The sequence below is a fragment of the Panthera uncia genome, chromosome E3, assembly GCF_023721935.1.
Source record: "Panthera uncia isolate 11264 chromosome E3, Puncia_PCG_1.0, whole genome shotgun sequence".
In the NCBI taxonomy this organism is placed as follows: Eukaryota; Metazoa; Chordata; class Mammalia; order Carnivora; family Felidae; genus Panthera; species Panthera uncia.
Window position 1 is genome coordinate 6708989 of NC_064815.1, and position 27302 is coordinate 6736290.

The 27302-nt window shown below is 43.9% G+C and overlaps 1 protein-coding gene across 2 annotated transcripts in view; it reads right to left on the minus strand.

Annotated features, from left to right (window-relative positions):
• The window catches only part of PARN (poly(A)-specific ribonuclease), a 164368-nt gene that overhangs the window by 100357 nt on the left and 36709 nt on the right, over window positions 1-27302 (minus strand). For both annotated transcript variants that reach the window (XM_049638278.1, XM_049638279.1), the window contains exons 18-21: window positions 27050-27119; window positions 5304-5359; window positions 3834-3920; window positions 520-594 (exon numbers count right to left, since the gene is read on the minus strand). In XM_049638278.1, the coding sequence (XP_049494235.1) occupies window positions 520-594; window positions 3834-3920; window positions 5304-5359; window positions 27050-27119 (288 nt within the window). The remainder of the gene's footprint in view (window positions 1-519; window positions 595-3833; window positions 3921-5303; window positions 5360-27049; window positions 27120-27302) is intronic.

Sequence of the window (27302 nt, forward strand, 5' to 3'; positions counted from 1 at the left end):
TGTTTAACAACACATATTTTATCAATAACTTTCAATCCTAAGAAAATACATTTTCAGATGGTTAATAGCAAAATTATTTAGGATCCAGTAAGAGATGTGGTGTTCCACCTTATACCGTTCTATTTTGAAAGCAAGTAAAACATCTTCCAGTGTGTTTGTAAAACAAGTATTCGAGACAAGTTTAATGAAATGAATAGATGACAAAAACATAAATAAATGGAAAAAGTACAGAGACGAACAATGGATACAGGTATCACTTTTTGATGCTCCCCATTCTGCTCAATTTGCCACTTTTAATTCTCAAAGCCAATCTGCAATTCGTTTTAAAAAAGTGCAACGCGAGGGGAACAGAAAGGAGGCAACCTACACGTGATACTGACTGATCACCCCCTTTATTGTAGACACAGCTCTAAACAAACCAGGCAGCAGTGCTTGTGAATCAGAGGACTGGAGCCACCGCATAAAGAGGGCCAGCTTGCATTTTCATTCATATACAAAACCTCTACCCCAAGCACTCACCGATCTGCACTTGTTCGGGCTGGCTGAGAGAGACAAACGCTGATGTGTCATCAATCCAGGATATCTGAATGTTACCTGTAATAGCGAAATAAAAGTAAAGGGAACATGTGACCCTTCAGATCACTACCAGACTTCATTTGCACGTCTGATATATTTCAGAATGTGTTAATTTTTTAAAATTTTTCCCCTAGTTTTCCTTTTTAATATTTATTTTAGAGAGAGAGAGAGAATGAGCAGGGGAGGGGCAGAGAGAGACAGGGAGACACAGAATCTGAAGCAGGCTCCAGGCTCTGAGCCGTCAGCACAGAGCCCAATGTGGGAGTCGAACCCACAGACCGTGAGATCATGACCTGAGCTGAAGTCGGACGTTTAACCGCCTGAGCCACCCAGGCGCCCCTGTTTTCATTTTAATTAAAAAAAACAAATGACTTGTGTGATACTGGACAGATAATCTCTCTGCATCTCTGTCCTCATCAGATGATGACGATGGCACTTACTGCATTAAGCATTTCAGGAGATGCATAAGCTTTGAAAATTACAACTGCAAAACACAAAAGGAATCCAAGTAGCAAGAAGTGAGAAAAACTCAACGTTGATCTCAAGGCCAGGTAAAGCAAACAGGTAGCAGGTAGACGAGGACCAAAGAAAAGAAGGTGTCAGAGAGAGGAAACCAAGACAGACTAACGGAGGCAAGAAAAAACCGAGAGGGGCAGAAAGCAGTCAAGCGAAACCAAGTGATGTTCACATGAAGAGAGACAGACCTTCCAGAAAGGCTAACCACCTGCAGACAGACAGAAGGCACGAGGGCGCTGGGGAGAAGGAAGGACAGGCGTGGTGGGGCAGAAGCTCGAGAAAACTGAAGGGGAAGCAGAGGCCTAATTATTCTGCTACTGCTCTCCTCCAAAAGACACGCAAGACTGGAATTATTAAAACTGGGTAAACATCACCAGAATTTAGTAGTGAAAAAAAATGTTTTTAATTCCTGCTGAAATTTTCAAAGGCTACAAATGCTTGCGAACTCATTGTCATAGGACAAAAACTCACTTCCTGTTGCACAGCAAGGTACCATAATGACTTCCTCAATGACTAAAGTCCCTTCTCTACTGCGTGTGTTTTAGATAAATAATAATAGTCAACATTTATTTAGTCGCTGTAGGCCACAAACTATGCTAAATGCCTTCCACGAATTAGCTCATTTAGTCCTCGTGAAATGCTGAATACAGTAAGTGGCATCATCAGCATCTCCGGTTAGGACACAGACACACAGAGAGATTATCTGCCCAGTATCACACAACTCATTTGTTTTTTAAGTGAAACGAAAACAGGGGCGCTTGGATGGCTCAGTCAAGTTAAGCGTCTGACTTAGGCTCAGGTCATGATGTCACAGTTCATGGGTTCCAGCCCCACATCAGGCTCCAAGATGGCAGTGCAAAACCTGCTTGGGATTCTCTCTCACCTTCTCTCTGCCCCTCTCCCACCCAGGCTTTTTTGCTCTCTCAAAATAAATAAACTTAAAAAGAAAAAATTGAGGGGCACCTAGGTGGCTCGGTTGGTTGAGTGTCCAACTCTTGATTTTGGCTCAGGTCATGATCTCAGGGTTGATGGGTTCAAGCCCCGCATTGGGCTCTGCACTAACAGCATGGAGCCTGCTTGGGATTCTCTCTCTCCCTTTCTCTCTGTCCTTCCCCTGCTTGTGCTCTCTCTCTCTCTCTAATACATAAATACACTTTAAAAAAAATGTTAAAAAAAAAAAGAAAACAAAATTCTCCCCTGAGCCTTCTACTTAATTTACCCAATTAAAGGTTGACTAAATAGGGTAAGCACTTCGCAATTCGAGAAAGAACGGCAACAACATCAAAAGCTCTCAAAACAAATTAGCCATGAAATTCAATTGCATTTCCAGATCTGTATTTAAATTAACAAGGAAGACCAGAATTTCAGACATCATTGAGACTGGCTGCAAAGACTGGGAAACATACCTTGTTTCGCTTACGTTTCTAAAAGTTAAGTCTGTAAAGTGTTTTGCTTATAAAATCTAATACATATATGCTTATTTTAGGAAATACAGAAAAGCATAAAGAAGCCTATCTCACAGTCAGCGATGGGGCGCCTGGGTCGCTCAGTCAGGTGAGCGTCTGACTCTCGATTTCAACCCAGGTCATGATCCCAGGGTCGTGGGATCGAGCCCTGTGTTGGACCCCCCACTCTGAGCGTGGAGCCTCCTTAAGATTCTCTCTCTCTCCATGAGCCCCGTTTCGGGTAAGCTCGATCCCTGCTTGGGGCAAGAAACATGAGCCCTTTCTCTCTCTCTCTGTCTCTCTGTCCCTCATGGCATTCTCTCTCTCTCTCTCTGCCCCTTGCTCACTTGTGCCCTCTCAAAAAAAAAAAAAAAAAAAAAAAAAGATTCTTTCTCTCCCTCTGCCCCTCCTTGCTCCTGCTCACACTTTCTCTGTCTAAAAAAATGAAAAATAAAAAAACTCAAAACAGTCAGTGGTAATAGCATGAAGCTTCCTTTCAGTCTGATTTCTATACAAAGTGTTAACAAAAAAAGTTATATAGGAATCCTACTTTGTACCTGCTTTTTACACGAAATGTTAAAATATAAACACTTTACCATCTTTTAATAAACTCTCCAGATATTCTTTAAATGGCTACATTTTAGAGGATATTAGCCCGGTGAAAAGGTACATAAACATTAACAGACAGTCTTAGTATTGGCCATTTAGATTTCGTGCTGCCTTTACCTAAAATTTCAAAAGAGAACAGCTTAAATATTTCACTGGTTAAAGACGAACTGCTGAAGACTTCAGAAGGGTCATTATAAACCCTCCTCAGAAGACTGTTCGATTCCACCTGTCACCTGACCTGATAAAACGGTGCCCTACCGCCCTCATAACTCCTATCTCGGTCCTCTTAAACATCTGTGTTCATGTGCTTGGACTATTCAGTGTCAAGCCGTGACTTGCCCTTATGAAACAGACGTTCTCTCTGAATTTAATCTTAAACATGATTTATCCTCTGCCTAGATTTATTTTCCATGGTCAGCACTAAGGGCAGTCACAGTAATAGTATCCTGCTTTCCGTGGATTAATAATAGCACTCTATTGTGGGGCGCTATTAAAAGTTCCTCAGGTCACATTAGCACAAAAATAGCAATATATCAAACCCTGAAATACTCCATGAGTGCGACTAAACTCTTGCAGAGCAATACTCTTTCACGTCCGAGCTGAAGCTGTCATATACCTGTGGCCACCTGCACAGACCAAAAACATAGCAAAATCCTAAAAGTACATAGGTACTTGTGATTTACTTACCAAAGGCACTAAAAAGCTGGTAAAGGTCGCTGGTTTTCCATTCTTTGGGGAATGTCACATGGAGAACATGATCGCGTTTTGGTTGCACTAGGAGACAAGTTTTGGATAAGAGGTTGACAGCTGAAAAGTGAATGATATACCAGTGGTTCTTTAAAGGAACTGCCTCCAAGCTAACTTGAGGAATTGCTGTGAAGGACTCATGATTACCAAACAACTCCTAAAAGTATTCTTTGGAACGGCAGCACTCTGCCATCTCACCCTCGACTCGGGCTCTGATACTTTATTGAACCCACAACAATTTGAAGCCTGACAATTCTATGCAGACCACAGGAACTCATGAAGTTCCCATGAAAATTATTTAAAGGGGAAAAATAAAAGGTTACTCTGTTCAAGATATTTCACTAAGTGTTTAACTTTCTCCTTTTAATCTAGTTGTCTGCATGTGTAGGTAACGCACCGTCCACATTCAATGGGCTGAGTTTAAGCAGAGGTAGTCCTAGGACTGAACCGCTCTGGCTACTCGTGGCTACAAACCAGGAATGAGGGCACTGAGGTGGCAGAATTCTTGTGACAAGAGTACACCGAAACAGAATTCTGATATGGAACGCAACACCTATGTCCTCTGATCATCACCGCAAGGACTGTTACCATCAGTTACAGTTCTCCCACATCTATATCCAATGGCAGGGATTGAGGCCCATAAACCAAGGTTAGAAAGAGAGCAATGGAGGGGTGCCTGGGGGGCTCAGTTGGTTAAGTGGCCGGCTTCAGCTCAGGTCATGATCTTGCAGTTCGTGAGTTCGAGCCCCACATCGGGCTCTGTGCTGACACCTCGGAGCCTGGAACCTGCTTCAGATTCTGTGTCTCCCTCTGTCTCTGCCCCTCCCCTGCTAGCGCTTTGTCTCTCTGTCTCTCAAAAATAAATAAATGTTAAAAAATAAAAATAAATAAAAAAAAAAAGAAAGCAATGGAAAAGAAAAGTGGGAAGGTGAGGAGGATGAAGTAGAAAACTAATCTGAAGCAGCAGTAACCATCTCCCTAAAGGACTGGACTTCCAAGGTTTTCAATGAAAAAGGAAAATGAAAAGAAAAACCCTACCCAACCAAAAAATATACATACTCAAGTAACTGGAAAATAGAGAACTTATGGTTAGTAACACAGCTAACACATCTCAAAATTTATCATGGGAAATGATGAATTTAGAGTTCTGAGTGAAAACGAAATAATGAAGAGAAGATATACATTTTTCAACATTCAACTCATGCATAAACTGGAAAATGTAACTCAAGAGATGAGTTAATCAAGACCCAAGGGTACCATTACGTTAAGTATAGTATTCATATCCACCACAAAATCACTGCCTATTTTTAAGTAAATAAAGCTCTTTCTTCAGTCGTACTCTTCCTGTTATCCCTTCCAGACCACACACTTACATGTGCAGATGCAAAGAGAAAATACAAATTCACTTACAGTCTGGTCCTTCCAAGTTGAGATAGGGGATATCCATGACTCTCATAAGAAATAACCTACAAAAAGAAAAGAAAAACAGGTAATGGGCTAATTTCTACTGAAAACCCGACATAGGCATCTATTAAATTCTTAAGTAGACACTTCTTAAATATATTACTCCATTTCTAAAATCATTTTAAAAAGCTCTTACAATTCACCTCAAAGATTTTTCTCTAGGACTAAATATTTATCATAAATAGAAAAAAAAAAAACAAACCAACCAACCACCAACCTGTGGCATCCCTCCACCTACAACAGTTCCTGGCATTCAGCAGCTGTTCAATAAATATTAGCTACATGGATGAAATTAGTGACCAGAGAATCAAAAGAAAGTCCTCTGCAGGTCTGCTTGTTAGTTGAGAGAAACTGAGAGAAAACAAGTATCAGAGAATGCTAACGATCTTACCGACTTCTGAACAACTGTCCCTACAAATTATAAAGGGAACTCCTATGACTGGTGTTTGGAGAACTGAGAATGACAGCAAATATGTCTTGTCTTTTTTTTTACTGAAACGGAAAGTCACTGGATGAATACCAATACCAATCTTATTGGGTGAATTGCACAGTCTGAAATAAGTGACCATCTTAGAAGCTCATGCCATTACTGTCATTTAAAACATATTAAAAGCACAAAGCGAAACAATCCGTGGTAAAGAAAGCAATCACACTGATATAAAACGTAGAACAGGCATTTTATGTATACTTTCCGAAACAGATACAAAGGCACTCAAAAAAGCATATTTGTAACTTACAACTCTCTGTAATGCATTTAATTTTTTTATTTGCAAGATTATGGACAAAATATCAGGCATTCTGTTGTTTGTAAGATTTTAATAAGCTTTGCTTAGATGACAATACATGGTATGTTTCTGGTGGAGACTGCATTATACAGCAAATTAAAAAGGCAATCCAAGAGCCCAACAAGCAATTAGTTTGGCTTCACTGACCCACAATTAAGGCATATTATTCAGGCATTCAAACGCCAAGCAGGGCATGATCTAGTTTACAAATGGAACCATCAGTATAAATAACACTGTTTGGTTAATGCCAGAAAAAACAAAGCCATGGTACTCTGTGGTTTAAGAACTTGTTGCCTGGCCTACAATTTAATAAACCAAATCCTATGGCTAAGAAACCAATTTTATTTTTAGTTCACTAATTTAGGCTCAAGCATATACTATTCTGGTTCTGGGGGCCGTTTTTGATTTTGTTTTTTTTAGTTTTTATTTATTTATTTTGAGAGAGAAAGAGAGAGAACGTGAGCAGGGGAGGGGCAGAGAGAGAGAGAGACAGACAGAGACAGAGAGAGAGAGGAAATCCCAAGCAGTCTCTGCACTGTCAGCATGGAGCCTGATGCGGGGCTTGAACTCACAAACCATGAGATCATGACCTCAGCCAAAGACAGACACTTAACCGACTGAGCCCCCCAGGCGCCCTTGGGAGCCGTTTTACCCAATTCAATCAACACTACCTGGGACCCCAGAAGACACCATCGCACAGAGCACCCGTCACAAAGGAGTCTGTCACTGATGGCAGCTATTACTACTACTGCCGACCAGAACCTATGAAGTTACTCCTGGGTGAGAAGGCTCAATATTTTTTTTTTTTTTAACGTTTATTTTATTTTTGAGACAGAGAGAGACAGAGCATGAACGGAGGAGGGTCAGAGAGAGGGAGACACAGAATCCGAAACAGGCTCCAGGCTCTGAGCTGTCAGCACAGAGCCCGACGCGGGGCTCGAACTCACGGACGGTGAGATCATGACCTGAGCCGAAGTCGGCCGCTTAACCGACTGAGCCACCCAGGCGCCCCAGAAGGCTCAACATTTTTATGCTTCATAAAGTTTTCAATTTTCCATTTAGTAAATTTAGAGATAGTCCCCGATTCTAAAAACCAAATTAAAAAAAAAAAAAAAAAAAAAAACCTTAATTTAAAAGTTAATGCAACATAGCAAGCACCATAAAAATAATTTAAAATTTTTACTCTAATTTCAACAGAAGAATAAAAGCTTGAATCAACATGTTCATTGCTACACAAACACCCCAAAAATCAAATGTGACCTTTAGGTTCAATAATACACTGGGCTGTCAGTAAATAATAGCTCATCTTCTCTAACGGCATTAAATGATCCAAATTAACAATGAAAATTTTTTGCTTAATGTTTATTTATTTTTGAGAGAGCGAGGGCATGAGTAGGGGAAGGGCAGAGACAGGGGGAGACACAGAATCCGAAGCAGGCTCCAGGCTCTGACCTGTCAGTACAGAGCCCGACGCGGGGCTCAAACCCACCAATGGTGAGACCGCGACCTGAGCCGAGGTCAGACGCTTAACTGACTGAGCCACCCAGGTGCCCCACTATTACTTTTCGAACTTAAAAAATAAACTAAAGGCTAGCAGAACTGGGAGGCCCAGGGGAAATAACTAGAGACTGCCAGAGACACCTGACTGAAAATGCCACTTAAATCAATCTTGTGCGCCATCTTACCCGTCGTGGAGAGAGGAATATAAAGTAAAATCACATGTCTGAGCAATGAAATTGCTTGATTTCTTTTTTAAAGTATCATTTTGTTTCTAAAATCATGCGACCTCACTAACACACTGAGAAAATCAACGGTGCTATGAATTGCAACAAGAATTATACTTAAAAAGGAGACTTCCCCAATCCCTCTCACCACCTAAGTGTTTCAAACCCTTTTTTGAAAGGTATCTTTCGTCACCCAACATACAGGCTATTTGTTCTCTCATATTTCCTCTGACTGAAATAAATAAAAATCTGTCCTTGGCAAAAAGACTCCACAAAGATTTTTTTTTTAAGTTAGTTAATTCCACACTATCTTGTTTGCTTGCTCAACACTTTCACTAAATAGAAACCCCTTTCAAATAAATTATTAATAGCGCTTCTCACTCTTCCCCGATGCCTCCGTGTCTGGGCTTTAGAGAGAAATGAATAGCCCTAAACCCTGGAAGAACACGCAAACCAAGTGCGCGTGTGACTTGGCCAAGTGCAACTCTGGAGAAAGCTGTGTCATTGGGAAACCGACCCTAAAACCGTAGCTGAGCGTCGGTGGAACTGAACCAAAGTCAACTCCCCGGTGGCCCCCCCACCTCTGTGTGCCAGGCTGTCTGCAAGCCACCGCTCTGGTCACATCCCTGCCCTTTTGAAGTAAAACATTACAACATCTGATTGTACGCTTGCCTCATACAAACTGGCTGTCAAAAGGCCTGAAATGATGTGATCAAAGACTTCACACGGGGGTCATCTGCTTGACAGTGTTCATTCTAACACACGAGACAACGCACTGGGCAGGCAGAAACGCTGGTAAATACGCTCAGGAGTGTTCCTTGGCCATGAGCTGTGCTAAACAATGCTCTTGCCGAAGGCCTTCAGAATCTGCGGGTGTCAAAGACATTTGGACCAACACTTGCACAACATGGTATTTCTACTGTCGAGAAGATTCAAGATGGCTGTAATTGAGTACAGACACGACAGGGCAGAAGTCCTGCCACATCCCTGCAAGCTTTCTGATGAAATATTATTTTAGCACCTACCCTCTAAAAGGGCTGACGCTACTAACTCCATCAAAGGTTAAAATTAAAACTCCTATTTGGTACAATCGCCAATTTTATACCAAGATTCTATTCTAAGAAACCGTAAACTCAAGTTCACATTCTAGATGCTGCGAAACAAAGTTTACCCTTGTGGGCGTCTGTCAGATTTTTAGTGTTCTCCAGTGATTCATGATGCTGTTTATCTCGGCTTTCAAACACGTCTGGAAAGATCCAACAGTAAAGCACAGCAAATTCCAAGGTCTTTTGCTCATCAGACGAGGTAACTTCAGCTCAGCCTCTTTAATGGGCTACTGTGCACAATGTTTTTATCTGTAAAGTCTCCCATATGCTGCATAGCACTCACGAAAAGCCATCTGCCCATATCCTTTCCAGCCCAGGGCAGTATGACATTGGGACCTAGACTATGTGAGGAGGCTTGCTAGTCACTGAAGAAGCTCATTCCAGGTATAAAACTTCTTAGCAGCCCAGAACCTTGAGTTCTTATCAAAATGGGGTTCCCCAGACCAGCCGTATCAGTACCACCTGGGGACCTGTTAGAAAGGCAAATCCCCGGGCCCTACCGAAGACCTACCGACTCAGAAACTCTACAGACTGAGAACCACCAAGTTGAGAGAACAGGAAAAGAGCATGTTCAATCTCGTGCTAATTGCCATTAATGATGATTCAGTAATCAACCAGCATAAGAAGGACCAAGAAGCTGTGCCAACGGCTCCAAAAAAGCATCAGTCTTAATGATGTGTGTACATTAAATGAGTCTGGCTTAGAAAAACACAAAACTACCAAAACAAAAACCAAGGAAGCAATGACATAAGTCTTCCACCACTCCCTGAGACCAGGAGGTCAACTGTGACCAGCAACTAGCTTCTCTGCAAGAGCTAAACTGCGGGGACATTACTGCTGACAACTGTGGTTCTCATTTTTTAGAAAGGCTCAAAAAGATCACTAATATGACTCTCTTGCCACCTTAAGGCAAAAGTCCCCCCGGTTCTGTGAACTGGCTACAGATGAACACCTCTAGCATCACGCGTTAAACTTCAGCACTAACGCGGCACCGAAGATTGGCCAACACTTGGCGTGAGTAACATGCCCGACACACGGAATCAGACACCTCTAACCTTATCGAAATTCTCTGACCTCACCAGCAAGTGTCAGACTCTGACTCTGGCAACCACAAAGCACACTGGGCTGCTCAAAGAAGGACACTTAGATTAAAGGTTATTCTTTGATGACACGACAGCTGCCTTGGACTATGGCTTCTCTGAACTATCATTCCCTAGTTGTCTGGTGAATAAAAACGGATTGCCAAGCTGATGCCAGTGTTAACCCATTTTGTGCAGCTAAGCTCAAGAAAACAAAGACGGCAGGGGCGCCTGCGTGGCTCAGTCAGTTAAGTATCTGACTTCGGCTCAGGTCATGATCTCAGGGTTCGTGGGTTCAAGCCCCACATCAGGCCCTGTGCTAACAACAGCTCAGAGCCTGGAACTTGTTTCTGTACTAACAGCTCAGAGCCTGGAACTTGCTTCAGATTCTGTATCTCCCTCTCTCTCTGTCCCTCCCCTGCTCATTGTCTATCTCTCAAAAATCAACGTTGATTTTTTTTTTTTTTTTAATTCTTGCTAAAGAAAACAAAGACCTGGGCAGGGGCACCTGGGTGGCCCAGTCGGTTGTGTATCCAACTTCAGCTCAGGTCATGATCTCATGGGTTTATGAGTTCAAGCCCAGCATCGGGCTCTGTGCTGACAGCTCGGAACCTGGAGCCTGCTTTGGATTCTGTGTCTCCCCTTATCTCCCTGCCCACCCCCCCCACCTCAGAAATAAAATAAATAAATATTAGAAAGAAAGAAAGAAAGAAAGAAAGAAAGAAAGAAAGAAAGAAAGAAAGAAATATAGAAACAACGAACAAAGAGGGCAAAAGTGATATTCAAAAATGCACGCAAGAAGTACCAAAGGTGATTCAGGAACACTATTCACAAGAGGCTCAAATCTTGGGGAACTGAAAAGATCATTACATTTCTTTGAAATTCTGCATAACCACAACTATGTATAAGATCAGTGATTCTATTTGGAAATGAAAGAAAATATTTAATTCTGCTCCCACAGTAACATGCTTTCCAGGGCTAAATCCAAAGGTAGAGAAAGAAAGCAAATCAGAGCAGTGTGTCGATGGCCACTTTAAGAAGCAACTTGGCAGGGGGCTGCCTGGGTGGCTCAGTGGGTTAAGCGTCTGACTTCAGCTCAGGTCATGATGTCATGGTTTATGGGTCTGAGCCCCACGTCGGGCTCTGTGCTGACAGCTCGGAGCTTGGAGCCTTCTTCGGATTCTGTGTCACCCTCTCTTTCTGCCCTTCCCCCACTCACACTCCATCTCTCTCAAAAAAAAAAAAAAAAAAAAAAAGCAACTGGCAAAAAACGGTCATGCCCATCACAGTGCAGGGGACGTGGTGACTGACAAGAGGCCCAAACACGAAGGTTAGGTTGTAAGAGGACCATGATACATCCACCTGACGAACCATTGAAAGCCATCTACGTGATGCTGGCCACTGGTTTGAATGTCTTGTGGAAATTCATCACTGTATTTTTTTAAGCTACAAAATTATAAAACGAGTACCGTCTCAATCAGTAAAGAATCATACTGATCTCAATTAGTAAATGAAACAGACACAGAAAACACACTGCTGAGACATGCTCTAGAGTGAGGGGATTTTTTTTTTTTTTTTTGGCTGGTGGAATTATGAGTGGGTATTTTGTGTTTCAGTGAGACAAAAAAACATGAAGCACCAAGTGCCTGGCCAGAAAGACAAAATGTATTGTTGTACGTTTACCCTATCTCATCTGGTGTCTGCGGGACAGGCAGATAAGTACCAGTCTCATCAGACCAGGAAGGAGGAAGGTTCTTCTAAGTTCACTGGCTTCCCTTTGGCCGCCACGGGAGCAGAGACAGGACTCAGGCCCAAAGCTTCTCACTACCAGCTCTACAGTAATGCCCACCCGCCTCTGCTGGGTACCCCTCTCACGTGTGGCTTGTAACCTGAGCTGTTTCCAAAGCCTAGATGTGAAATGCTGAGGCTGGAGCCCCAGCAGGAACAAACAGGGACGAGTCACGTTTTTAGTCCTCAGTCGCTACCCAAGCCCCAGGGGAAGCAAGAGCTTCAGACACAAGGTCCCAGAAACATTTTTTTGGTAATGCTCTCATGGCCGATTAAATTATAACCAAGCCCAGACACATAATGAGGCTGCCGTTTGAGCAAGAGCTGCGGGGAGGCTGAAATGTCAAGGCAATGGGAAGGAGAGGCCGCAAGGAAAGCCAGGTTGTCAACAGATGAAAAGGACAACCTTCCGGGGCGCCTGGGTGGCGCAGCTGGTTAAGCGTCTGACTCTCGGTTTCAGCTCAGGTCATGACCTCATGGTTTGTGGGTTCGGAGCCCAGCGTCGGGCTCTGTGCTGACAGTGCAGAGCATGCTCGGGATTCTCTCTCTCTCTCTCTGCCCCTCTCCCACTCGCACATACTCTCTCTCTCTCAAAATAAATAATATAATCTTCAAAGAAAAGAAAAGGACAATCTTCCCCTGTTTGCAATGCAGGAAGAACTGCTACCGTGGGCTGCCTGGGCCTCGGGCTTCCCAGGCACAGCTGCCCCCATGCGCGGTGATCGCCCTCAGGAAAACTCCCGAACCGGCACATCCCAGCCTGGGAGACCTATAGGCGCCTGAATACGAGAGTCTGCCTCCTGTAACATCAGAGTCGTACACATAACACCCAGGTCTGAATGATCTGGAAGGATCTCTAATGTTATGGCACGTCTGAATAAAGTACAACAGTACTCATCTGATCCCTGCCCCCACCTCCTGCCACCCCAACAAAAAGAAAAACCTTTAGCCCCCGAACGCCTTGCTCTTCTTCCTAGAAACGCAGGATTTCATTCGATGAGTTAAACATTTGCGTTCGCTCAAGTGCTTTCTTCCAGACTGCACTTCTGTTCCTAAGAAGCTTTGTCTCAAAAAAGAGCTTTCCAAGTAAAACTGCATTCCCCTCACACCACTGAAGACTGGGATACAGAGATGGGGAGTAAAATCTAATCTCTCCACAATGTGAGCAGTGAATTAACTTGAGGCTCGCCCCACGTCCTGAGCCTTCCAAAGGAAAACTGCAACCGTTAACGGCGGCCAGCTCTCTTGTACTTGCAAACGGTCTCGGTATTTCCTTCAGGGCACAGCGGGAAAAGCACTTCATGAGAACCCTGTATGCAAGGGCTCATCATTATACATATTTATGTGCCATAAAAAACTAATCTCATCATCCAGGGTAGGAAGCATGCAGACATCTCTCACAAAACAAGCTCATTTATTTTGCTCGCTAAAGCTCTCGTGTAAAATACGAAGACATCCGCTGGCTGGAAGGGACTGGCTGTGGCATCAGTTATTTTAATTTCACTCGGGCGGGAGGCACCCAATTCTCCATCTATAGTCACTTGATGTTTTGACAAATAGAGCGTTACCCGACATCTGTCCTGAAGCCAACTCATGGCCTTTCTTAAACAGATACAACACTAGAAACAAGGAAGGGGGGGTGAGAGCAGCAGCTCATGTGAACAGTCCCCATCAAATGAACCGTATCAAATGGCATCACATAAAAACGTTAAACTAAGCATTATACAAAGACGTCACGCGTGCGGCCTGTGGAAGGGTGGACTGTAAAATGTCACAGGAAACTAGTCCCGCAGAACCCAGGGGTCAAAGTCAACATCTCTTATGATCACTGCTCAGGCCAAACCCCAAGAGAAAAGGAAACCCTTCAAAGATACTGGCACCGTCTCTTACAAAAATGAGCAAACCACCACAGAACTGACTCTTTAGAAACCGCGTGCTGTGGAGGAAGAAACCATTCTTGGGTGAGAACAGACCTGGGTCATCCCTGACTCTGCCATTTCTGAGACCCTTGGCAGACAGTCTTAGCCTTAAAATGCAGACATGACTGGGGGGCCTGGGGGACCGTCAGTTGAACATCCGACTCGTGATTTTGGCTCAGGTCATGATCTTAGGGTTGTAAACACTGGGCTCCATGTTGGGTGTGGGGCCTGCTTAAGATTCTCTCTCTTTCTCTCTCTCTGTCTCCACCCTTCCCCCACTTGTGAGCTCTCTCTAAATAAATTAATTAAAAAAATAAAATGGGGACATGATTGGAGCACCTGGCTGGTTCAGTCAGTACAGCATGTGACTCTTAATCTTGGTGTTGTTGTGAGTTTGAGTCCCACTTTGGGTGGAAAGATTACTTAAAAGTAAGAACTCAAGGGGCGCCTGGGGGTTCAGCCAGTGAAGCGTCCGACTTCAGCTTGGGTCCTGATCTCGTGGTCCATGAGTTCGAGCCCCACATCAGGCTCTGTGCTGACAGCTCGGAGCCTAGAGCCTGCCTCGGATTCTGTGTCTCCGTCTCTCTCTGCCACTCCCCTACTCACACTCTGTCTCTCAAAAATGAATAAATGTTAAAAAAATTTTTTAAAAATTAAGAACTTAAAGTGGGGACATTATTATTTACCTCTGAGCATTGCTGGAAGCAATTAGAGCGAATGTGAATAAATGATGTAGGGAACTCACCGAAGAGTGGAAGGTGTTCAACGGAGATGATTTTGGGGTAGCCACTATCAGATATTAGGTACACTGGTGACCCTCGAATTGTATGAATGAAATGTTACATAGTTTTAAAAATAACTACCTCCTGGTTTTTCCTCGCCAAAGCAAGGCGAGGAATACCTAAGAATGCTGACTTTACTACTAACAGCCTACAGTGGGCTGAATGGTGGTCGCCAAAAAGACACACACTCTAATCCCGGTACCCGTCAATGTTGCCTTATATGGAAAAGGGGTCCCAACAGATGTAATTAATCACTGTTAAGCCTCTTGAGAACATTATCCTGGACTATTACCCAAGTGGGCCCTAAATGCCAGCCCAAGTGTCCTTCTGCAAGAGAGGCAAAGGGAGAACACACACACACACAGAGGAAGCCACAATGTAACCATGGAGGCAGAGAGTGGAGAGACTTGCCCAGAAGCCAAGGACTGCCAGCAGCCACCGAAAGCTAGAACAGGCAAGGGACGTATCCTTTCCCAGAGCCTCTGGAGGAAATGCAGCCCTGCCGACAGCTCGATTTCAAACTTCTGGCCTCCAGACCAGAAGGGAATAGGGAATAAATTCCTCTTGTCTAAAGCCACAAAGCTTGCTGTGATTTGTTACAGCAGCAACAGGAAAACTAATACAATACCCTTCTGTGGAAGAGGGAGCTGCTTACATACCTACCTGGGGGTTGGTTGATTTTTTTACCTCTACAAGTGATATGTTTATCGTAAGGATAAACAAGTTATTAAGCCAGGGGGAAATGTAGTTTAAAGTAAGGAGAGCCAACACAAGGTTGGCACGGCCCAGCAGGTGCACAGCCGCCGTAGGGCCCGCGGGGCTGACAACACAAGAAGAGGTGTGTGCGGTGTGCCCCTTACGTTTTCTTCAAAAGCAGCCTTTTGATAAAGCCGCAGACACATCTCAGCTGATCTCTGGCAATCAAGACAGCAAGGTCAAAATTAGACAAGGAGATACTAACTTGAGGCGAGCCCTCTCTTCCCTGAAGAAGTCATGGAAACAACCACAGGGTCCCCGTCTTAAGCCAGACTAAAGGCCTGAGAAGAATTTAATGTGCCCGAGACTCAGCGGTTTTCTACCTTCCTGAAAACCAACGTACTTAAGAATTTCTGGGGTGATCAAACCAAGTCAATTCTTGGAGATTCTTTCTATCCTAATAACTCGGGGAACCAAAAGTGAAGCAAACATGACTCGGGTTTAAATAAAGGGCTTTGGGGGCATCTGGGGGGCTCAGTCGGTTAAATGTCCAACTCCCGATTTCAGCTTAGGTTATAATTTCCCGGTTCATGGGATCGAGCCCCAAGTTGGGCTCTGCACTGACAACACATAGTCTCCTTGGGATTCTCTCTCCTCCCCCCCTCTGCCCCTTCTCTTGCTTGTGCGTGTGCTCTCGCTCTCTCTGAAAATAAACAAACATTTTTTATAAATTAAAAAATTAATAAACAAAGGGCTTTGGTTAAGGTATGTGAGGATAAAATACATCCTGTGTACTAGGGTAAAACACATTCTGGAAGCTAGGGAGAAACCGGCTCTAATCCTTCTGGACTCTGGGAGGCTGCTCTAAGCATTTGCAGTGCTGCGATTTTACTCCTCATGGTGCCAGACTCCAAGATTTGCACAAATTGGAGAAGCTGAAAATGGGCTCTTTTTTTAAGTTTTTTTCTTTTATTTATTTAAGTAATCTCTATACCCAACATGGGCCTCAAACTCATGACCCTAAGAGCAAGCATCACATGCTCTTCCGACTGAACCAGCCAGGCGCCCCCCAGACTCCATTTTTTTTAAGTTTATTTATGTATTTTGAGAGAGAGAGAGAGAAAGCACGAGCAGGGGAGGGGCAGAGAGAGAGCAGAGAGCAAGAATGAAGCAGGCTCTGCACTGTCAGCGTGAAGCCCGACATGGGGCTCGAACTCATGAACCGCGAGATCATGACCCGAGCCAGAGTCGGACGCTTAACCCACTGAGCCACCCGGGCGCCCCCTGGACTCCTATTGCTTGGCTCTTTATGACGAAAAGGTCACCTCCACGATAGCACCACAGTCCCCTTCTACTCAGTTCAAAATGAGTGGTGGACTCTGCTCCCTGTCCCTGGTGCAAAATCCAGTTATGGAAGAAGGTGAGGGGCAGAGAACATGACCCCTTCATGCCAGCACCGCGAAGACAGAATTAAAGGACAACCGCTACATGTTTTTGGGGAAGCCAGCCCACTGGACACGAAGGGTCCCACGATCACCACTGCCACGGCCTTCCTCCGTCCAGCCTCCCTGACCTCCTCGGCTCCGGCATCACCGGAGGCTGCTGGGGCAAGAGACGTGCACACGGCACAGCCGCTCCGGTGGCGGACGAACGGAGGACACCGTGTGCCTCACCTGGCTGCCTCGCCGGCCTCGTAAGTCTCCACACACGCGAGTGTGACCGGCACACGGGCAGAGTCTCCGGTTCCCATTCACAACCCAACCTCGCGCCAAGACCTTTTTCACTCCGACGCGAAGACAGTTAGGCGGCGATCTCTGAGCAGATCCCGGGCTGCTGTCGTCTACAGAAAGGTTTTCATGGGCATCGTGCACCTCGGCCCCAAGACAACTCAGCGACACACACACAGCCTGCTTGCTTTATCTACCACTGCCCCTGCTACCAGGAAAAACGAGAATCACGTTCCCTTCTTGGAGGTTCACTTCGGTCAAAGTCACAGCACCAACCGCACTCTCTGCGCCCACGACAGGCCGCACGCCGCGCTGAGCGGCCTCGCCGATGCCGCGGTGCAGCCACAGGTCGACCTGACCAGGAGGAAGTTTATTAACCCCGTTTCCCAGACGCAGAAGCTCAGCGGCGCAAAGGATGACTGTCCCAGCAGCGTGGCGGGATGGCCCAGCCTGAGGCCTCTGCTCCGCTCGTCAGGCTTCCGCAGACCTGCCAACAAGCAACCCTCGGCCGAGGTACTGGCACAACGTCACATCCACCTATCTCGAGGTACGTGTGTCTAAGAAGTGACGGAAACAGAAGACAGCAAACAAATGGGAAAGAAAGATGCCCCAGGTGTTTGCAAAGTGTAATCTGTTCTAACAGATTAAAATCTCACTGAAGCAATGAGGTGCTCAAAAAGGAACAGCTCACGAAAAGAACAAAATTTATAAAGACAAAAAAGTAGATGAGAAGAAGGTCCCAGGAGCTGAGGGGAGGCAGGGGTGAGGAGTTATTGCTTAGGTTACAGAGTTGCTATTTGGGGTGAGGAAAAAGCTCTTAAAATACAGGATGATGGTTGCACCAAACTGAATGCCCTTAATGCCACTGAATTGTACACTTAAAAATGTGTGTTTAAAACAGCAAATTGGATGTTACACGTATTTTACCATAATTTAAAAGAAGTAATAATGTCATATACCAAAAACCGGTAGACTGTATGATTTATTTACTTTTTTTAACGTTTATTTATTTTTGAGAGAGGAAGAGAGAGAGCATGAGCAGGGGAGGGGCAGAGAGAGGGGGAGACACAGAATCCAAAGCAAGCTCCAGGGTCTGAGCTGTGAGCAAAGAGCCTGACGCAGGGCTTGAACCTATGAACTGCAAGATCATGACCTGAGCCGAAGTCAGACGTTCAACCGACTGAGCTACCCAGGCGCCCTGGATCAGACACTTTAAATGGGTGGATTATATGGTGTGTGAATTTACATCCCAATAAAGCTGTTAAAAAAAAAATAAAAAGAAACAGCTTCCCACAGGGCACTAAGTAAATGCTATCTCTTTGCTCTCTTCTCCCAGTAAAAATCCACACCTGGAAATGCTACACAGCACAAAGGCTGAGAAACAACCACAGGCCTCAAAGGACAAAAGCAATAAGGAAAAGAAGAAAACACATTCAGGTCCTCTCCCTGGACACCACTCAGTTACAGGCGGCCTTTCCTCCCCGCCTTCCCTTTGCTGATCAAGGCTCGTAAGTGAATAGAGAACCGCACTTTCAGGGTGTGGGCAGCACAGGAGGGATGATCGTAGGGTGTCTTCTATGAAAGTCAAAGAGCCCTGTGTGTGCTCCTGGCAGCTGGTCAGAGAAGCACATCCTCCAGGTATAAATGTCCCCACAGCAGCATAGCAGCCCCAGGCTGACCGGGCACCACGATTTGCCAGCCACTGTCCATTTTACACACATTCTCTCATTCTATGCTCACTACAGGCCTATCAAATGAGCAGGAACGTTCTCCGTTGACAGACGAGGAAGCTGAGGCACAGAGAGAGTAAGTAACTTGCCCAAGGTGGCACAGGTTTAAGAAATGGGACTGGGATTCAAATTCAAACCCAGGTACCTGACCACACAGACCACAAGTGCACTGTGCTACCACCCAATATCCCAAAATGAAACAATTCTACTGGAGGAGTTAAACAAGTCTTTTAAAATTTGAGAAGCAAATGGAACCAATTATGCGGACTGTTGTGACAGCCCCAGCCATGCCTTACCAATGGCACAAACTGTGTTGTAACTCTCACTTATGTTGGGATGTCAGAAGTCTCATGGTGGGGGAAATCACTGTAACGCTTCTAACGACAGACTTAATTTATACTCGACCTGAACAGTCAGTAAAGACACATTTGACCCATCAGCCAGGATGCTAAAAACTGAAAGCCAATACAGGGAATCAGAACAGAGCAGGCTCGTCCTCCTGTTATTCCAGCACCTTCTGTATGAGGGAGGGACCACCAGGAAGAGGATAAGCCATCACCTGGCAGGTGATTGGGTAGCACTCTCGAGAGACAAGCAGGGTCTGCACTTCCAAACACTTGTGCCCACGGACAACTCACGAGTGATCCAGCACTCCACGCTGCTCTGTATGAATGGCAGTTGCTAGCAAATGGGGCAAATGAGTGTAGCTCTCCCCACTGTCAGTGAAAGGGCTGGACAGAAAGGACATATTTTGTTTTCCTATAGTCCTTCAGTTCTGAATCTCTCTGATGTTAAGTGTGATGCACACGCATATATTACAAGGGAAAAAACGATGGCACAAAACAGACACTCAGATCAATGGAACAGAATAGAGAACCCAGAAAGGGGCCCACAAATGTATGGCCAACTCATCTTTGAAAAAGCAGGAAAGAATATCCCATGGAATAAAGACTGTCTCTTCAGCAAGTGGTGCTGGGAAAACTGGACAGCGACATGCAGAAGGATGAACCTGGACCACTTTCTTACACCAGACACAAAAACTCAAAATGGATAAAAGACCTAAACGAAAGACAGGAAGCCATCAATATCCTCAAGAAGAAAGCAGGCAAAAATCTCTTTGACCTCAGCCACAGAAACTTCTTACTCAACACGTCTCTGGAGGCAAGGGAAACAAAAGCCAAAATGAACTATTGGGACCTCATCAAAATAAAAAGCTTCTGCACAGTGAAGGAAACAATCAGCAAAACTAAAAGGCAACCAACGGAGTAGGAGAAGATATTTGCAAACGACATATCAGATAAAGGGTTACTATCCAAAATCTGTGGAGAACTTCTCAAACTCAACACCCAAAAAACAAAGAATCCAGTGAAGAAATGGGCAAGAGACATGAATAGACACTTCTCCAAAAAAGACATCCAGATGGCCAACTGACACATGAAAAGATGCTTAACATCACTCATCACCAGTGAAATACAAATCAAAACCACAATGAGATACCACCTCACACCCATCAGAAGGGCTCACATCAACAACTCAGGCAACAACAGATGTTGGTGAGGATGCGGGAGAAAGAGGATCTCTTTTGCATTGTTGGTGGGAATGCAAGCTGGTGCAGCCGCTCTGGAAAAGAGTACGAAGCCTCCTCAAAAAATTAAAAATAGAACTATCCTACAACCCAGCAATTGCACTACTAGCTATTTATCCAACGGATACAGGGATGCTGTTTCGAAGGGGGACGTGCACCCCAATATTTATAGCAGCACTGTCAACAATAGCCAAAGTATGGAAAGAGCCCAAATGTCCATCGATGGATGAATGGATAAAGAAGATGTGGGGGCGCCTGGGTGGCTCAGTCGGTTAAGCGTCCGACTTCGGCTCAGGTAGTGATCTCGCGGTCCATGAGTTCGAGCCCAGCGTCGGGCTCTGTGCTGACCTCTCAGAGCCTGGAGCCTGTTTCAGATTCTGTGCCTCCCTCTCTCTGACCCTCCTCCCCTGTTCATGCTCTGTCTCTCTCTGTCTCAAAAATAAATAAACGTTAAAAAAAAAAAAATTAACAAAAAAAAAAAAAGAAGAAGATGTGGGGTGCCTGGGTGGCTCAGTCAGCTAAGCGTCCGACTTTAGCTCAGGTCATGATCTCATAGCTCCTGAGTTTGAGCCCCACATCGGGCTCTGTGCTGACAGCTTGGAGCCTGGAACCTGCTTCGGATTCTGTGTCTCCCTCTCTCCCTGCCCCTAACCCACTCACCTTCTATCTCTGTCTCTCTCAAAAATAAACAAACATTAAAAAAATTTTTTTAAGTTATATAGATATAGATATAGATATATAGATATATATACATACATACACACACAATGGAGTATTACTTGGAAATCAGAAAGAATGGAATCTTGTCATTTGCAACTATGTGGATGAACTAGAGGATATTAGGCTAAGCGAAATTAGAGAAAGACAAATATCATATGACTTCACTCATGTGAGGACTTTAAGACACAGAACAGATGAACACAAGGGAAGGGAAGGGAAGCAAAAATAATATAAAAACAGGAAGGGGGAAAAACATAAGAGACTCAAATATGGAGAATAAACAGAGGGTTACTAGAGGGGCTGTGGGAGGGGGGATGGGCTAAATGAGTAAGGGGCATTAAGGAATCTTAAGGAATCTTAAAGGAATGATTAAGGAATCCTAAACTCCTGAAATCGTGATTGCACTATATGCTAACTAATTTGGATGTAAATTAAAGAAATAAAATTAAATAAGTAGAATAAAATAAAATAATGAATAGAGGTTTTAAACAAAAGGAAAAAAAACAACTTGCGGCGAGCATGTGATTGCTTTCCACAGAGGAAATGGGAAAAAACACGGTGTGTTTTATTTCAGGCATCATAATGACCCCTCCCCCTCTACACTAATCACGTTTACTGGTACCTACACAACCTTTTGCAAAAACTGCCGTATTCATCTGACTAAAAGAACTTTAATATAAATGCTCCAAACCAAAGCAAACTTGCTTCCGCCATGGACCAATCTGAAACACTTCCTCACCACCTGATTTCTCACAGGCAAACACTAAAAGGTGGGTACAAGCAAGAGTGAACACTTTGCTGGGGCACCCGGGTGGCTCGGTCGGTTAAGTGTCCGACTTTCTCAGGTCATGACCTCACAGTTTATGAGTTCGAGCCCTGCATCGGGCTCCGTGCTGCCAGCTCAGAGCCCAGAGCCTGCTTCAGATTCTCTGTCTCCCTCTCTCTCCGCCCCTTCCCCACTCCCACTGTCTCTCTCTCAAAAGTGAACAAACATTCAAAAAAAAAAAAGAGTGAACACTTTCCACGTGCTCTAATTTTATATCCACGTGATAACCAACTTTCTTCTTTATCATGAAACCATTAACACAAAACACATCCACCACCGCATCTCCTTTTCAGATCCCCAGCGTGCTAAATTCTCTTATGCTTCAAGAAAGGAAAATAATAAATATTGGGCAATGAACTTTAACACCTCATGCAATCTTGGTAACTTCTATGGGAGATGAATAGTTTTATCCCCAATTTACAGGGGAGGAAACAATTTGCCCAAGAGCCTATCATTCCTTCTTCTGGCTTGTCCTCACCTCCAGTGTAGGGACAAAATCCAGCAATGTCATCCCAGGAAGGCCTAGATTTCTAGAGGAATCCTGTTCCTACTCAGGACACTTGTGTCAAGAACAAGACGGCCATCCTCTACAGCAAACTGCAGGCAAGTCTTCCTTTTTAATTCCCTTACTTGCAGAGATTAGCCAAAATAAAAGATTTGCTCATTTCCTTCCTCCTTCTAAGAAATGAGGTCAATAGAAAACAACCTTCCCAAAAACCTTCAGAAAAGGTTATCGAGCAAGAGTTCAACGTGCCTTGCAGACACAGATGACTATTAACAAAACCTGAGGCAAAAGCCTGATTTTGTGCCTTCTGTGGTATGAAAAGAAGTGAAAGCAGAGAGTATTTTTAGCTCTTTCCAGCCTAAAAGGATTTGACCAAAGGATCTTCTCGAAGTTTGGTTTTCCACGCATTGATCAAAACTGACCAAGGTTCTAAAAGGAGGTGAATCACTTCCTGCCCAGAGAGCCTACAACATAAACGAAGGGCACACTCCACACAGCCAATCATCAGCAGTGGTCTGATCCGGACTGCCACTGCTCTACTCCTTTAGGACTTTCCTTCGGTTTCCAACAAAGGAAGGAGAAACGTAGGAGGTGCCCGGGACCATGAAAGAGACAAAATGGCAGCATGCAAAATCCTCACAGGACGATCTTCTAGACAAATATGGCTCAGAAAGCACCTCACGCTTCGTTCCGTCTCTGCACACCTCTCCAACGCCAGCTGTCTCAGGGAGCTCCCGATAGCTCTCAATAAAAACTTCCCAAGAAGGCATAACTAATGTAGCCAAATGCTAATTCCGAATAATGCAGAAATAGGTGCAGTTTATTTCCCCCTCAAGGTTTACTTTTTAAACATAAATCTGGCGAGAGAGGAACAAAACGTTCTCTGCATATGTAGGCAGTTAGATTTCCATCCAAATTTATGTTAGGACTGTGCAATATTTAGTTAAGCTCACGCTGAGAAAAGCCTGGTGCCAAACAAATAAACTCTCAGAAAAATTTACAGATTTTTCTAAAATCAACCACTTGAGGAAATGTTGATGGCCATTTCTGGATGTTTCTCTACAAGGGTATCTTGAAAAAAATGGCAAAATCAAGGTCAATGTCATAAATCAAACATGCATGGAAGTTAAGAATGAGGTCATTATTAACACAGAAAGAGATGTTCAAAGAAGCAAGTGCTTTTCCCACTTTCTAAATGGGTTGAGAAGGGATGACCGCATTTCATAATGTATGTAAATATAACGTCACTACTTTGTACACCTGAAACTAACACAACGTTGCATACCAATTATTTTTCAAAGAAAAATGGATGACTGTACTTGACCATGCTATTCCAATATACAATAAAAATAGTTCCTATTTTGCATTTCAAATCCTGCTGGACTTTTTTTCCTTCAAAAACGAAGAAAATATTCTTCCTTTACAGATGGGGGGGGAAATGGAGCAAAAAATCAAGAATTTTCAGTGCAATATCACAGGAGGATTCCTGAATCCTCAACCATTTTTGCTATCCAGCGAGGCTTCAGGAAAAAAATATAAATGAACATTCCAAATTTAAACTGAAACTGTCCTTAGGGCATCTAGGTGGCTCAGTCAGTTAAGTGACCAACTTCGGCTCAGGTCATGATCTCGTGGTTCGTGAGTTCAAGCCCCACGTCAGGCTCTGTGCTGACAGCTCAAGGCCTGGAGCCTGCTTCGGGTTCTGTGTCTCCCTCTCTCTCTGCTCCTCCCCCACTCAGGCTCGTGCGTACACGCACACTCTCGCTCTCTCTCTCTCTCAAAATAAATACAAACACGTAAAAAAAATTTTAATGAAATTGTCCAGTTCTTTTGAGTAATAGCCTTGCATATTATCAGCAATAACAAATTCATCTAGAAATATATCAAGTCTTTGTTAAATTTCTTAAAGCTAATTTTGATTGCTCTTCATGTCGGTCACACAGATTACTGATAAACTAGATGCAGCCTATTATCAAACCCAATTTGTATCCATCACCTGATTTTATAAGGACTTGATGTTAGTGGAGAAGCAGGATCATTGTTTTAAATATTTAAAAATGAGTAAATATGGGGGTGCCTTAATTTTGGCTCAGGTCATGACCTCACGGTTCGTGAGATCAAGCCCTGCATGGGGTGTGCTGACACCTGACAGTGCGGAGCTGCTTATAATTCTCTCTCCCCCTCTCTCTCTCTGCTCTTCCCCCACCCTCAAGCAGGCTCACTCTCTCTCAAAACAAACATTTAAAAATTAAAAATACCCACATCGGGCTCTGTGCTGACAGCTCAGAGCCCGGGACCTGCTTCGGATTCTGTGTCTCCCTCTCTCTCTGACCCTCCCCCATTCATGTTCTGTCTCTCTCTGTCTCAAAAATAAATAAACGTTGGGGCGCCTGGGTGGCGCAGTCGGTTAAGCGTCCGACTTCAGCCAGGTCACGATCTCGCGGTCCGTGAGTTCGAGCCCCGCGTCAGGCTCTGGGCCGATGGCTCGGAGCCTGGAGCCTGTTTCCGATTCTGTGTCTCCCTCTCTCTCTGCCCCTCCCCCGTTCATGCTCTGTCTCTCTCTGTCCCAAAAAATAAATAAAAAACGTTGAAAAAAAAAATTTTTTTTTAAAAAAATAAACGTTAAAAAAAAATTTTTTTTAATAAAAAATAAAAACTAAACTGGTTTTTTAAATTGTATTTAAAAAATGAGTAAACATGTCCCAGTTGAAAAATATCATTGAACAATGAACTTAACATCCTGCACATAAAAATGCAAGGAATGGCCATGACCCAAACAATATTTAAGGTCACCTGCACACTCTATGGTCTATGACTTAAGCTGCCCTTTCAAAGATTTACAAAGATAAACACAACCCCCAAAATAAAAGTTAAGAGCTAAGAATATTCTGTTTTTCCCATAAGGAATTGGATAGACAGCAAAGGCTCAACTGTTAGCAGAATTAATTTTCCATAAAAAAAGAAATTAAACTCTGTACATTAGCATGATGCACACTGAATAATGTATAGAATTGCTGAATCACTATAGTATACACCTGAAACCAACATGACACTGTATGTTAACTATACTGGAATTAAAATTAAAAACTTAATTAAAAATTTCAACTTGATTTTCTTTTTTTTTTTAATTTTTTTTTTTTTAACGTTTATTTATTTTTGAGACAGAGAGAGACAGAGCATGAACGGGGGAGGGTCAGAGAGAGGGAGACACAGAATCTGAAACAGGCTCCAAGCTCTGAGCTGTCAGCACAGAGCCCGACGCGGGGCTCTCGAACTCACGGACCGCGAGATCATGACCTGAGCCGAAGTCGGCCGCTTAACCGACTGAGCCACCCAGGTGCCCCTCAACTTGATTTTCAATATATACTACATTGCTTCCCATTCCTCTCTGAAAGACGTTTTGACAGTCAAACACAGTAGAAGGCCACCTGGGTGGCTCAGTCGGTTGAGCATCTGACTCGTGATTTCGGCTCAGGTCATGATCTCACAGTCACGGCAGTGAACCCTGTGCTGGGCTCCACGCTGAGTGTGGCGCCTGCTTAAGATTCTCTTTCCCCCTCGTCCCTCCCCCCACCATCCTCGTTCTCAAAATAAAAAAAAAAAAAAAAAAAAAATCAAACACATTTACCTCTGAACTTCCAGATAAAAGAAGATTTAAAAATAAGAAGCCACAGTGTGGTAAAATTTACTAACTCAGACTACACAAATTCCAAACCTGTAGGAATCCAGATGTTTGCAATTAACATCTGTCTCTGCAGCATGTCACTTAAGTACAAACATTGCGATACTAGCATTTATATAGACATCCAAAGGAGATGGTGTTCTCACTGAAAGAATTGTAAAGTGCTGTGTATAATGTAAGGAAATGATGTAACCAACCCAAAGCTCAAACAGTTCTTTCTCCCAGTGGGAATGACCGATGTGGGCTGCCTCATTCTTTCTGGCTCACCCAGAATCTCCTAGAACAAATTCTGTTAAGAAAGCAGGAGTAAAGAAGGCTTAAGGCTCTGGCACAGAGCCCAACTGTGGCCGGCCTGAGGGTCACATCCATAACTTTAGTCTCAACGATGCCAAGAAAGCACAAGCCACACTTTGAAGTCATCATCTCGAGAGTCTTTGAAAATGCTCTGAACTTTGACGTCTCCCTAAATCACACAGACTTCTTCCAACTGTAAGTACACAAGCAAGCTTTTTACTTCATTGAATCCACGCAGATGAAAGCTCAGGATGAAATGACAATCAAGACTTCTCCATAGATTATCTTAAAAGCCATTTGTGTAACCAACATCTTCTTAGAAAGAATTTTAATGAGATAATAATGCAAGTATAAATAATAACCTCATGTGTAAAGTATGTTAGCAGTGTTAGGTCCAACTGTGTATACATACACATACACACACACACACACACACACACACGCTCGCTCTCTCTCTCTCTCTCTCTCTCTCTCTCTCTCTCAGAGTCTCCCTTAAAGGCAATTCAAATGCCAAAACCACCAGTTCTTCGTCTTGGAAGAGACACACTACTTTTGGCAGTGTTTTCTTTCTTTCTTTTTAAGCCAATGTATTTAATAAATTATTTCCCAGAAGGTCAATTTCTGTTTTCAAAAAAACACGTGAGTCACTGGGGATGAGAAATCCTTTATGTAAAAATGCACAAGAGCTCCCAATCACCCTGACATCAGTGAGAGAACGTGGCCACTGGGGCTCTGCTTACTTACTTGTTAAAAAAAGGTTCAATGAGTTTTGATCTGGCAGACACGTGAATTTTTGGAGGGCTAAGAAAAGAACCTAATGAAGAAAAAAAGCAGAGTGTTACACACGGTCAAGGAGACAGAGCCTGAAAGTTCAGACGACAGCCTATGTCAATCAACTCTCCCGTTCAGAAGGGTCAGAGGCACTCGTAAGGGCCAAGCGCCAGGCGCCACACCAGCTAAGTGTCAACGGGTCTTCCTTGTGCACTCTCCACGCCCT